We start from the raw sequence: 14,441 nt of genomic DNA, 5'->3' as shown, positions 1-14,441 counted from the left end.
TGACAGAATATCAATCCTAAGGGCCCGGGTTCGATTCCCGGCTGGGTCGGAGATTTTCTCCGCTCAGTGACTGGGTGCTGTGTTGTCCTAATCATCATCATTTCATCGCCATCGACGCGGAAGTCATCGAAGTGGCGTCAAATCGAAAGACTTGCACCAGGCGAACGGTCTACCCGATGAGAGGCCATAGTCACACGATATTAACTTTTTTTTTTGTACACGAACTGACCTCTGGATTATGTCGCATTAATGTTTGATGGGATTCATGTCGAGCCGTGTGGATGGCCAAACCATTCGCTCGAATTGTCTAGAATATTATTCAAACCAATCGCGAACAATTGTGGCCCGGTGACATGGCACAGTGTCATCTACAAAAATTCCATCATTGTTTCGGAACATAACATCCATGAAGGGCTTCAAACGGTCTCCAAGTAGCCGAACATCCAGTGGATCCAGTCCATTCCATGTAAACACAGCCTATACCAGTCTAAAGTCACCACCAACTTTCACAATATCTTGTTGGGAACTTGACTCCGTGGCTCCGTCGAGTCAGCGCCACACATGCACCCTGCTATCAACCCTTACCAACTGAAATTGGGAGTCATCTGACCATGCCATGGTTTTCCAGTCGTCTAGGGTCCAACCGATATGGTAACACGCCCGGGAAAGGCGCTGCAGGTGATGTCGAGCTGTTAGCAAAGGCACCAACGGATACGTTCGTCGTACGTCTCGCATTGATTTCTTTGGTTATTTCACGCAGTGTTACGTGTTTATAAGCACTGACAACTCTACGCAGACACCGCTGCTCTAGGTCGTCAAGTGAAGGCTGTCGGAAACTGTGTTTTCCGTGGTCACAGATCATGCCTGAAATGTGGTGTCCTCGGCACACTCTTCACACAGTGGATCTCAGAACACTGAACTCCCTAAGGATTTCCGAAATTATGCGTCTAGCACCAACAACGATTCCGCGTTCAAGTCTGTTAATTTACGCCATGTGGCCAAAATCACGTAGGAAGCATTTTTACACAAATCACCTGAGCACAAATGACAGCTGCACCAATGTACTATCCTTTTATACTTTACGTACGCGATACTACCACTATTTGCATACTGAAGTGCCAAAGAAACTGGTGTAGGCATGTGCATTCAAGTACAGAGATATGTAAACAGGCAGAATACGGCGCTGCGATCGGCAACACCGGTGTAAGACAACAAGTGTCTGGCGCAGTTTTTAGATTGGTTACTGCTGCTAAAATGGAACGTTATCAAGATTTAAGTGAGTTTGAATGTGGTGGCACAGTCGGCGCACGCGCATTGGGACACAGCATCTCCGAGGTACCGATGGAGTGGGGATTTTCCTGTACAACCATTTCACGAGTGTAGTGTGAATGTCATGAATCTGATAGAAAATCAAATTTCCGAAATCGTTGCGGCCGGAAAAAGATCCTGTAAGAACGGGACCAACGACGACTGAAGAGAATCGTTCAAAATGACAGACGTGCAGCCCTTCGGCAAATTGCTGCAGGTTTCAACACTGATCCGTCAACAAGTGTCAGCGTGAGAATCAATCAATGAAACATCATCGATAAGGGCTTTCGGAGTCGAAGGCCCACTCCTGTACCCTTGATGATTGCGCGACATAAAGCTTTACTCCTCGCCTGAGCCCGCCAACACTGGCATCGGACTGTTGATGACGAACATTCTTTCTGGTCGGACGAGTCTCGTTTCAAATTGTATCGAGCGGATGGACGTGTATGGGTATGGAGACAACCTCATTAATCCATGGACCCTGCATGCCAGTAAGGTACTGTTCAAGCTGATGGAATCTCTGTAATAGTGTGGAGTGTGGGCAGTTGGAGTGATATGGGACCCCTGATACGTCTAGATACGACTCTGACAGGTGACACGTACTTAAGCATCCTGTCTGATCACCTACACCCATTCATGTCGAGTCCGGCCATCCTTATTTAGGTTTTCCGTGATTTCCGTAAATCGCTCCAGGCAAATGACGGGATGGTTCCTTTCAAAGGGCACGGCCGACTTCCTTCCCCGTCCTTCCCTAATCCGATGAGACCGATGACCTCGCTGTCTGGTCTCCTTCCCCAAAAACAACAACAACATTCATGTCGATTGTGCACTCTGACGGGCTTGGGCAATTCCAGCAAGACAATGCGACACCCCACGCATCCAGAATTTTATCACATTAGTTCCAGGAACACTCTTCCGAGTTTAAACACTTCATCTGGCCACCAACTCCCCAGACGTGAACCTTACTGAGCATATCTGGGATGCCTTGAAATGTGCTGTTCAAAAGTGATCTCCACCCACTCATACTCTCACAGATTTACAGGCAGCCCTGCAGGATTAATAGTTTTAGTTTCCTCCAGCACTACTTCTTTGGCTCTTCAGTGTATATGTGCATATCACTATCCCATGACTTTCGTCACCTCAGCACATTTCGTTTTGGAGAGTCGGCAACACTGCGGCCACAACGCCACCAGAGCCGCGGTGGAAAGTGGTCACAATGATTTTCAGCCGTGTATCGACTCGTGCTACACCTTGTGTTTGGACTGCATTGATTTCCTTTTCTTCCCCTGACGTGTTTGTTTGATATGTTGTCTGTCATTAAGTGGCTGCTTTGTTGTCTTTTCCCTCTGCTAACGATATCTGCGTTTTTGCCTTCGGGAAACTGCTATGGAGGAAGTGAGATCTTTGACAGGTGGTAACCTCGTGTGGTGGCGCAGAAGTACGGGGTTGCGCGCAGAGAGTGTGGTGGACACGGGAGGGCAGTGTGGCTCTCCAGCGTGTACCGTTGTACCGAGTCGCCACGTGATGTATGTCGGTTGTGTGTAACGAGCGGGTCGAGTTGACGGAAGAGCTCCCCGCATGTTGGTTGTATACAGAATCGCCCCACGATTAGTTGCTGTTCATTTCGCCTTGGTGGGACGTTAACAAGCTTCTTTAAATCCTCCCTTTCAACACTGGAGTTTAAAAGGATATACCTAACATGAAGGAGCGGTCACTACCCGTCAACGTCGCAGAGAAGATGTGAACTCCGATGACAGAGCGTGTTGTCGCGTGACCGTGGCGTGTTGGGTACGCTGGCGACGCGTGCGCGGTCGGATGTGTGGATCCTTGCCATCGGAGGTCGTGTACTGCCTGTTCGAGCATAATTGCAAGTTAAGTTCGTGGAAGGTTCAATCATTGTTGTGTTGGCTGACGAGCCAACACCGTGTTACTTGAGGAGGCCAAAATGCACGCGTTTTAGCTCAGGCAGGCTGGCGTGAGGAGGGAAGAGCTACACTGGCGTGAGGTCTGGAACATGACAAGGAATTAGAATTCAGAAAGCGGACATAATTAGTTTGATACTTAACTTTAATCCATTAATGATGAACGTCGCTCTTGACGGTACATGATTTACAATATTATCTGTTCAGAAGACATATAGTAAGTGAATATGACGTCTTGCTCGGTCGTAGCAAATGACGTAGCTGAAGGCTATGCTAAACTGTCGTCTCTGAAAATGAGAGCGTATGTAGTCAGTGAACCATGGCTAGCAAAGTCGGCTGTACAACTGGGGCGAGCGCTAGGGAATCTCTCTAGACTAGACCTGCCTTGAGGCGGCGCTCGGTCTGCAATCACTGATAGTGGCGACTCGCGGGTCCGACGTATACTAACTTACCGCGGCCGATTTAAATACTACCACCTAGCAAGTGTGGTGTCTGGCGGTGACACCACAATCATTAAGTAATAATTTTGTGTAACCAGCGTCTCTTCTGCCTTGTGGCCTCCGGCGACCGCGTTTCCTGTCCCCAGCACCGGTGTAATTGAAGACAGTGATCTTTCCTCCCCCTCTCGTTACTGTCCGATGGGAGGTGTAGTTTTGGGCAGTTTAATTGTTCCGCTATTCTGACGTGGGTTATGAGCAAATTCATGCTTCTTGTTGGTTGATCATGTGGTCGCTCATTCAGGACTGTGTGGTGTAATGTTTCCTTGCACGATGTTAGCTCTAATTCTGTCTGCAAGTTAAGCCATTTTATTACAAGTTTTCGCTGGCTAAAAGTCGGTGCAGTGACCAGCCTGAGAGTGGCAATCGTGTCTACGGGAGTATTTAAATTGGTCAGTTTTCTGTCTAGCCTGTGCATCCCTGAGTGGGTGATTTGTGGCCGCTTTACATGGGTCCGTCATATCTGTTATGTTCTAATGATATCCCAGGACACTTTTGTTTAAATTTTTTTTAAATTCCTCCAAGTCTGTAAATTCCTTTTGTTGCCATTAATCGTGTGTTTGGTGAGACCTATTTAATTTTTTTAATGGCGGTGTTGGTAGCTTCACTACCTCACCGTACTTTATTAACAAAGTTCTGTATTTACTTTAGTAGCCTGTTTACTAACGTTCTTTAATTTTTTTAATTGTTGTATTGCTATAAATTACTTCTTTGGCGTTAGCGGCGTGTTTTAAAGGGTAGTTTATTGCCGTACTGCTAGCTTCTGTATTTCTTTAAAAAAATTTTAACTGTTGTATTGCTATAAATTACTTGATTGGCGTTAGCGGCGTGTTTTAAAAGGTTGTTTATTGCCATAATGCTAGCTTCTGTGTTTTTTTTTAATAATTTTTAATTGTTGTATTGTTATAAATTACTTGATTCCCGTTAGCGGCGTGTTTAAAAGGCTGTTTATTGCCGTACTGCTAGTTTCTGTAAGATACAAATAAAAAATTGTAAAAATCTCAACTCGACAGTAAACTACCAGGAATTTTGCCCCGTTTCCCAACTTGTGGTGTGGCTTGTAGTAACCGTAACCACTGTGTGTGTCTGATTTGGTTCGTCAGTGCACGGGGCCAGCAGTAACGTACTGTGTCTCGCGTGCAGAGCGAGCAGCTGCCAGAGGCGGTGTACAGCAGCGGGTGGACCGGCGCGGACGCCTCCTTCCGGAGGACGGTCTCCATCCTGATGGTCCGCGCCTCGCAGCCGCTCAGCATCACCGTGGGCAAGATGCGCGTGCTGTCCAAGCCCACGTTCGTGCAGGTCTGAGGCGCACACTGCTTCCAGCATTTCCCTGCATTCGGCTGCCGTAAGCTGCCTTCTACGATTACAGTAACGGTCGTCATACGAGGCGTGTCCAAAAGTTAAGAGTGTTCAATATTTCAAAAAGCATTAAGCACGGTGCGTCACCTAAAACGTGAAACATGTACGTTTCAAATATAACTGAAATTACGTAACTGACTGTAATTTGAAACACAATCCTTAGAACAGGAACGGCATGTGAACGTTTATTTTATCTCGTCACTTCGCTCTGTACTGAACTTTCATGTCTGCGAGAATGTGAAGTTAATTTAGCTGCGAAGTGTAAAGTTGTTAACTGTCAATAACTTTAAATGAAACTAAAACTGCATGAATTTACGTAATACAAAACTGAATCTGATGCAACACTATTGACTTCAAATTGACCCTGGAAATAAAACAAAACTTAATCAATTTGTAAAATAATAGTCCCTGTGCTTAATGAATGCTGTCCCTGAAATAATAAAATTTCTTACCTTCATCTGCGCTGTGGTAACGCTCTTCGGAGTGCTCTCTGTTAGTACTTCAAATTGTGTAGTTAGCAAACAGCTATTATGCAAGACTGTTGCTTAGCATACATTTTAATTAAATCGAATATGGCTGAGACAATAACTTCTTCGGAGAAATAGTTAACCAAAAATGACATGGATCTGGGAAGTGGTATTGGTTTTCGGTTAGTAACAATATGGTACCACCTTTAAAACTTGTATTTTGGCTCTTTGAAAATTAATAAAGTTTAATATTGACAGACTCAATAAACTGATTATACATTAACAATTAGCTTTACAAAATGAATGGATGTGAGTGCTATACATTGTCTCAATCAATCCCTTATGAATACGCGCATTGCATTAGTAACAAAACAACTTTCTTTACCTTAATTATTTCCAACTTCTGTTGAGATTCATTTTACAGTTAGCAAACAGCATAATATCTTCCAAATAAACTAGTTGCTGCCCGTAGCGAGTAAGTATATGTCCAGCACACATCAGATACGTCTTTACACTTGATGTCCTCTATACATCTCTCAAAATAAAGTTAGTCTAACACATTGCCCATCAGCGATCGTTGTTGATCAGCGACGCTACTACACAATCGATGCCACATTTTGACCATCTCTGGCACAATGTTCTTTCTTACAAAACTTGAATTGATTTACCCTGTGTGTATACTTTCAAACTTACGCCGCAAATATTGAGGCAACTGAAAGCGCTATTGATGTGTGGTTTTCACAGGGTGGAAAGATCCCGGGGGTGGGGGGTGGGGGATCGGGTGGAGGGGGGCAGGAAGAGGAGTCTGGGAACCGAAGTGATTCATTTTTAATCATATTGTTAGCCAATCAACAAATTGTAATAATAATTAGAATGTGTACTATGCAAACATACACATTTTTACGTGGAACAATGCCTATTGACATTGCCGTACATAAAGTAGGGCGTTTGTTGCAGGATTCTGGAGCGTGTCGTATTTTGAAAAGTTCCCATACCGACCATTGTACAATACCTGTGGTAGCAAACAACTCAAGTGCATACATACATCATCTGGATTCTGGCAACTAAAGAGACAATTGAACTTGACAGGTTGTGTCCAAAATGACCACCGGCAGCGGCAGTATACGCTTCCAGGCCGGTACGGAACGACTGCTACATTTCAGTGGAGATGTCCGAGAGGGCTAGAGGAATAAGTTGCTGCCTCTAATCGGGTGTATTGGCTATGTCCTTGTAGACAGCGTCTTTCAGCGTTCCCCACAGAAAAAACTCTACAGGCGTCAAATCCGGTAAACAGATCGGCCGAGGTACATGTTCTCTGCGTCCAATCCAACGATTTGGAAACAGTTCGTAAGGACATGCTGTAGCATCATATTGGTACTACAGGTTCCTTCCAGTCTGCAGAGAACGTCTTCGAGCATCCGTGGAAGAGGACCTTTTCGAAGGTTGCGATACTTGTGCACGTTCAGTGTTCTGTCTCTGACAAACGAGCCTATGACCTGATGATTCATTATCCAGCACTACACGTTTACACTCCTCGGACGCTGACGTTCCACCTGACAAAGCCAGCGAGAACTGTCAACAGACCAATAGTGCAAGTTTCGGCGGTTTACCTGGCCATGATTAGTAAATTTGGTTTCATCACTCAACAAGATACGTGATACAGCACGGAAGTTCACATGATTCTATTAATAATTTTCATGGAGCTCTTGATGAAGAGAAATGTGATAGGAATGGAAACTATTTCGATGGAGAATTCGTAGGACATTTTTCTGAGTCATGCCACTTCCTCATACGATTGCGTGGGAGCTAACGTGCCGATAAACTGCATCTGACGTCACGTGTTTCCTTCTGTTACGTTGCCTAGGTGTTACGCTACCACTTTCGCGTAGCTCGTTGAAAAGGCTTTTTAAATAACTGCCAAGATGGTTGACGTCTATTGGAATACCCGCATACATCGTCCAAGGACGAACTGCGCTCTTCCTACACTATCCATACAACATGACAATGTCAGCTTTTGCCGCGTTGGTAAATCCCATCGTCCACACACGACCTATTGCTTGGATGGCACACACTAACCGACTGACAACTGGCAATGCGTTTATAAAACACACAAGCACAATATGTCAGCAAAGATAGCAACATCGTACCTAACAACAACGCAGGTTGTGGAAACTTTTCAAAATACAATACCTCGTAAACGACCCACACTGGAATCCTGCAACAAACGCCCTACATTTAGTATGTTTGCAGGAAAAATACAGTTTCTAAGTATTACTACAATCTGTTTACTATAATAGTGGTAGCCCTTGACCATCAATCCATTCTGTGAAAACCACACATCAATAGCACTTCACATTCCCGCAATATCTGCGATGCAAGGTTTAAGTGGCTGGCTGGCTCTGAGCACTATGGGACTTAACTACTGTGGTCATCAGTCCCCTAGAACTTAGAACTACTTAAACCTAACTAACCTAAGGACAACACACACATCGATGCCCGAGGCAGGATTCGAACCTGCGACCGTAGCAGTAAGGTTTAAGTGATTCGCCCTGTATTAATGAACAATTTGAAAGTTCAAAAGCGTACATCACTGTTTTTCGACGTAGACGCCTCAGTTGTTGTTTATGCTGCACTCAGAAAAGTCTCCTGTCACCTCTTTGGCCCATTGTTTGATGACACTGTTGATCTCACAGTCGGTAGGGAAGGTTTTTCCACCCGTAAACAAATCCATAGAGGTGAAAAAAAAAATGAAAAGCTGAAAGTGCCATATCAGAGTTCGGGGCGGAGCGGTTGTTGATGTTCCAACCGAATGAATCCAATAGCTACTTTCTGGCATACTTATGTGGGAAAGAGCGTTACCATGCCACAAGCACATTCCCTTCCTTAATGTCCCCCTTCTTTTGTTCTAGATCGCGCTCCAGATTTTTAAAGTTCCATTGTACCGCTTAGCATTAATTGTTTTCCTCTGGTGCAAAAATTCATTGATGAGATTCCCGTTACTGTCGCAAAAGACAGTCCATGATGTTTCTGGCGGAAACAACAGTCTGAATTTTTTCGCTGAGAATGAATATGGACGTCGTCACCACGTTAACTCTTCGTCTGAGGGATGTAGTGGGCCACCCACGTTTAGTCGTCTGTCACACAAAAGTCAAGGAACTGTTCACCTTCCATTTTGAATTCCTGTGGACATGCATTTCCGTTGACTTTCTGTTGATATGTGAGCTGTTTTGGCGCCCACTCAAAGGCGGCAGTCAATCCACATTTCATGTGATTTTTCTCTGCCTACGTGTTCTCATACTTTTTACCCCCTGGGGGTTGGGGGATGGAGGGGAGAGGAAGATCACTCTGGGAACCGAAGTGATTAAATATCAATCATTTACAGTTAATGCTTCTGAGACATATTTTTGTGTCACCTTTAACGATGTGGGCTGAAGCAATGAATTACAATTTCTACCTATTCAGGATTCGAGCTCAGATCTCCCGATTACTGGGCAGATGCACTAAACACTGCAATACGAGGTGCATTCAAGTTCCAAGGCCTCCAATTTTTTTTCTCTGGACTGGAAAGAGATAGAAACATGCGCATTGTTTTAAAATGAGGCCGCGTTCATTGTCAATACGTCCCAGAGATGGCAGCACCGTACTGCAGATGGAATTTTACCGCCAGCGGCGAGAATGAGAACTGTTTTAAATACTTAAAATGGCGACGTTTTCCTTACTTGAACAGCGTGCAATCATTCGTTTTCTGAATTTGCGTGGTGTGAAACCAATTGAAATTCATCGACAGTTGAAGGAGACATGTGGTGATGGAGTTATGGATGTGTCGAAAGTGCGTTCGTGGGTGCGACAGTTTAATGAAGGCAGAACATCGTGTGACAACAAACTGAAACAATCTCAGGCTCGCACAAGCCGGTCTGACGACATGATCGAGAAAGTGGAGAGAATTGTTTTGGGGGATCACCGAATGACTGTTGAACAGATCGCCTCCAGATTTGACATTTCTGTGGGTTCTGTGCACACAATTCTGCATGACGACCTGAAAATGCGAAAAGTGTCATCCAGGTGGGTGCCACAAATGCTGACGGACGACCACATGGCTGCCTGTGTGGCATGTTGCCAAGCAATGTTGACGCACAACGACAGCATGAATGGGACTTTCTTTTCGTCGGTTGTGACAATGGATGAGACGTGGATGCCATTTTTCAATCCAGAAACAAAGCGCCAGTCAGCTCAATGGAAGCACACAGATTCACCACCAACAAAAAAATTTCGGTTAACCGCCAGTGCTGAAAAAATGATGGTGTCCACATTCTGGGACAGCGAGGGCGTAATCCTTACCCATTGCATTCCAAAGGGCACTACGGTAACAGGTGCATCCTACGAAAATGTTTTGAAGAACGAATTCCTTCCTGCACTGCAACAAAAACGTCCAGGAAGGGCTGTGCGTGTGCTGTTTCACCAAGACAACGCACCCGCACATCGAGCTAACGTTACTCAACAGTTTCTTCGTGATAACTTTGAAGTGATTCCTCATGCTCCCTACTCACCTGACCTGGCTCCTAGTGACTTTTGGCTTTTTCCAACAATGAAAGACACTCTCTGTGGCCGAACATTCACCAGTCGTGCTGCTATTGCCTCAGCGATTTTCCAGTGGTCAAAACAGACTCCTAAAGAAGCCTTCGCCGCTGCCATGGAATCATGGCGTCAGCGTTGTGAAAAGTGTGTACGTCTGCAGGGCGATTACGTCGAGAAGTAACGCCAGTTTTATCGATTTCGGGTGAGTAGTTAATTAGAAAAAAAATCGGAGGCCTTAGAACTTGAATGCACCTCGTACATCGGCACTGCAGCTAGTACAGTTGCACGGATTATCCTAGTACGTCTCCCTGGCTGACACAAATTCCCATTCACGCCTCAGCTTGTTACTGTTCTTCTTCTAAATTCTGATCCATATTGTAAAGGCTCTCAAATATTAGAATAGCACCTTACCGATGACCGAAATGGGCTGAGGCATGAATTATAATTTTCATCAGAGAAGCAAATGTCTTAAGATAATCGGAGCAGGTGTGGTAAGTCTAGCGCCAGGGTGTGACGGTGTTTAGCATATTTGCCTAGTAAGTAGGAGACCTGAGTTCGGATTCAGTACTGCTACAAGTTTTGATTCATTGCTGCAGCCTACATCATTATTGGACTTGATTTTTATCTCATTTTTATTACGTTTGATATTCTGAACCCTATGAACCCTTATCAACCTTCCTGTACATGGATTGCAAACGAGTACACGTTGGTAAATTCAGGTGGACTTATTTGATTCATCATTGTAGCAGGGCCTGGGAAAGGCCGTTGAGTTTAATTTTTCGAAGAGTCGCATCTGTCTGCCTGGACTTTCTTAAAGCACAGCTCCATGACTGGTTCTGCCAGATAAGCGCTTTTTCAGACCTGCTGTCATCTGATTGGAGGAGACGCCTGGTACCACTGAAAAATTCGTCTTGTTAATCAGCCAATTTGCCCCCTCCAAGTTTCTTTCTGTCTCTGTTCACAGAGCGAGGCAGGCTGGATTTTATGCAGAGTTATTCAGTCGCTGTGCTGGGGTCCGGTGAGAATGACGTACCACTTCTGTGCGCACTTTGAAAGTGATTTTGGATCGAAGTAAGTTTAGATTTTTGTGTTGGGAACTGTCTATAATTTTTGAAGCATTTATCAGAAGCATTATGATGTTCTCTTGAGTGATAACTTGGCTATCATTTAACTAGATGCCTCTAGGATCAACTTTCTTCTTTATCTGGTCACGATCCCCCGATTAAGTTTCGTGTGTCACACTCTAGGTTTCGCGACTCTGCATTTACTATAAAATGGTGATTTCCATATGATTATTCTGTGACTGTTTGAATCGATGTTGGTTTCCTTAGTTAAACTAATGCTCGCTTAATTATGATGATTAATATAATGACAAATACATTCCCCATACAAGATCAGAGTGTCAGGATATTAAACGCATCAAATGTTTGCTGAAGCTGAGAACAAAGCTCTATTTTGTGAACAAATGTCAATTTGGAATCAACTTATTCCGTTAAACTTATCCCAGACGTGCATACCAGCACGTCATTCCACGTCATGTGGTCATTAACCTAACCTACCTAATTTACCCTGTAAAAAAAACATGCTAAGAAGCATTTAGTGAAGTTCATTCTGTGAGCAGTTAATCTGAAGTCCGGTATTGAAATTTCAGTTGCACGGTCTTTGTGAGAGAACGGAGGGCTAAATTTAATTAAGGTTTATGTGACTTCAGGAGGCTTGGCATTCAGTGGAAATGAGAAAATGTTAAGCTCTGTTTTGTTTAGTAGGAAGCTTGTGGCTACGAAGAAGTCCTTTTATATGGCAAAAATTCATCCCACCGAAGGTCCACTTACCAATTTTTGACTTTTTCAGTACTTTATAAACAGTGTTCGGGTTCTACCATCTCGCATACAATTTTCGGAAATCAAGTCTTTCAGTAATACTTAATGCAGAAGAGATCTGGAATTTCTGTAAACACGAACTTCCTTCTCGTCCGAAGTCAGTCGACGGATGACACGAGTCATTGCTTCGGTCTCATTCACCATCTCATCAGTCATGCCTGACGGACGAGCACTCATTTTTTCATCATAAACATTCGTTCTGCCAAATTTTAGTGCACGACGCCATTTCTACACTTCAGTTTGGTTCATCACACCACCCCATAAACAGTTCCGATTCCGTTAAAAATCTGGAGCTGCACGTTTCTCTTTGCAAAAAGTAACAGGATTACGCTCCTCAGCTCCCACCTGGGAGGAGTAGGAATAGAGACGCTCATTTCAACATGGCAGTACAACAAGTTTTCAGCTCACCATGCGTTGTTCAAAAAATGGTTCAAATGGCTCTGAGCACTATGTGACTTAACTTCTGTGGTCATCAGTCCTAACTAACCTAAGAACATCACACACATCCATGCCCGAGGCAGGATTCGAACTTGCAACCGTAGCAGTCCCGCGGTTCCGGACTGCGCGCCTAGAACCACTAGACCACCGCGGCCGGCCCATGTGTTGTTCTTGAATGCAGTAGTCTACTAGCAACTTCATCGAACAAAATTCCTTCGTCCGTTAGAAACACACTACACTTACTTTCTGTACATGCGTTGCATTATGTGGCAGGATTTCGTCACACGTACTCATACGATGCTCTTGCAAATTACTGCTAGATAGTGCCTACAATGTAAAAAAAAGCTCCTTTGTGATTATTCGCTTTTTAGGCTACTGATGAGCTGTCCTCTTTTATTACTCTTTAACACAGAATACCATTTGATGAGTATATGTTCAAATGATGTATGCATATAACTTTTTCACATCTTACATACTCTGCTCCTTACCGTTCAGTGTGCTGTTGCAAAACTAACTTGTCTTATAGTAATTTCATCGTAGAACTAGCATTTTGTTTTGTTCTTTCAGGTGCTGAATGGGTCTTACACGCTGTTCAACTTTCTCTATCGGACACAGAGCGACAAGGAACGGAAAAGCTAGTTATTTCAAAGGCGAAAGAAGAAATACAAGAATTTTGCATTCTGATAACATTATCACATGTATCTAGTCAGCTCCTATTTTTGCATGCATATTTTGGAAGTAACATATAAGCTTTTATCACTGCAGTAGTTTTTAAATTCTGACATTTTGCAACACTGAGGAGCAGCCGCACCTACTTTACAGTTTTATCTACAACAGAAACTCAACGAAAATATTTCAATTACAGTTGTAGCAATTGAAGTAGGAAACACAAACTTCCTTATGATTAAAATAAAGTGAAACAAAAACTGAGTAAAATACTTGTTCATGGCGTTCAGTTATTCAATACGAAAACCGTGTAATGTAAATTCTGTCATGACTGTAAATAATTCTGCTGAAGCTAATTTGAGAGGTCAAGTTCCTACCACGCTCAGGATCCATATCGACGTAACAAATTGAGTTTGCACTGCACGTTGTAATCATTTTGTGATTTGTTGAATTACACCTAGGGTAATCAAACACTCACTATTGTCTCGAGAAAAAAGATAGCAGACACTTTTTTGTGAATTTCGTATTTGCTAACACAGGTAGAATTGAAGACCGAAATAAGATGGACATAAAACTTCCCGGCAGATTAAAACTGTGTGCCCGACCGAGACTCGAACTCGGGATCTTTGCCTTTCGCGGGCAAGTGCTCTACCATCTGAGCTACCGAAGCACGACTCACGCCCGGTACTCACAGCTTTACTTCTGCCAGTATCTCGTCTCCTACCTTCCAAACTTTACAGAAGCTCTTCTGCGAACCTAGCAGAACTAGCACTCCTGAAAGAAAGGATATAGCGGAGACATGGCTTAGCCACAGCCTGGGGGATGTTTCCAGAATGAGATTTTCACTCTGCAGCGGAGTGTGCGCTGATATGAAACTTCGCGGCAGATTAGAACTGTGTGCCCGACCGAGACTCGATTACCGAAGCACGACTCACGCCCGGTACTCACAGCTTTACTTCTGCCAGTATCTCGTCTCCTACCTTCCAAACTTTACAGAAGCTCTTCTGCGAACCTAGCAGAACTAGCACTCCTGAAAGAAAGGATATAGCGGAGACATGGCTTAGCCACAGCCTGGGGGATGTTTCCAGAATGAGATTTTCACTCTGCAGCGGAGTGTGCGCTGATATGAAACTTCCCGGCAGATTAAAACTGTGTGCCCTCTCTTTGCCTCTCGCCCCCGCCCTGCTCACAGCTCAAAGTTTACATAACCCGAAACTATACATTCCGTCACTGCCAGCAACGTGTGGTTCACAAATTCTTAAACGATTTCTCGTACTCCACCAAGTGATGAGCTTTTCTTTATCTACCCAGTGCTGGCTCATACACGTC

The 14,441-nt window shown here is 44.1% G+C and overlaps 1 protein-coding gene across 1 annotated transcript in view; it reads left to right on the top strand.

The window, feature by feature from the left end:
• LOC124616605 (putative odorant receptor 71a) overlaps positions 1–13,141 on the top strand; it is an 88,068-nt gene extending 74,927 nt beyond the window's left edge. The window contains exons 5-6 of the mRNA XM_047144926.1: positions 4,871–5,026; positions 13,014–13,141. Of these exons, the coding sequence (XP_047000882.1) occupies positions 4,871–5,026; positions 13,014–13,085 (228 nt within the window). The 3' untranslated portion in view covers positions 13,086–13,141. The remainder of the gene's footprint in view (positions 1–4,870; positions 5,027–13,013) is intronic.
• Positions 13,142–14,441: the final 1,300 nt, after the last annotated feature.

Source organism: Schistocerca americana, chromosome 5, assembly GCF_021461395.2.
Source record: "Schistocerca americana isolate TAMUIC-IGC-003095 chromosome 5, iqSchAmer2.1, whole genome shotgun sequence".
Classification (NCBI taxonomy): Eukaryota; Metazoa; Arthropoda; class Insecta; order Orthoptera; family Acrididae; genus Schistocerca; species Schistocerca americana.
Note: the sequence above shows the minus strand (reverse complement) of the source record. Positions and strands in the feature narration are given on the sequence as shown.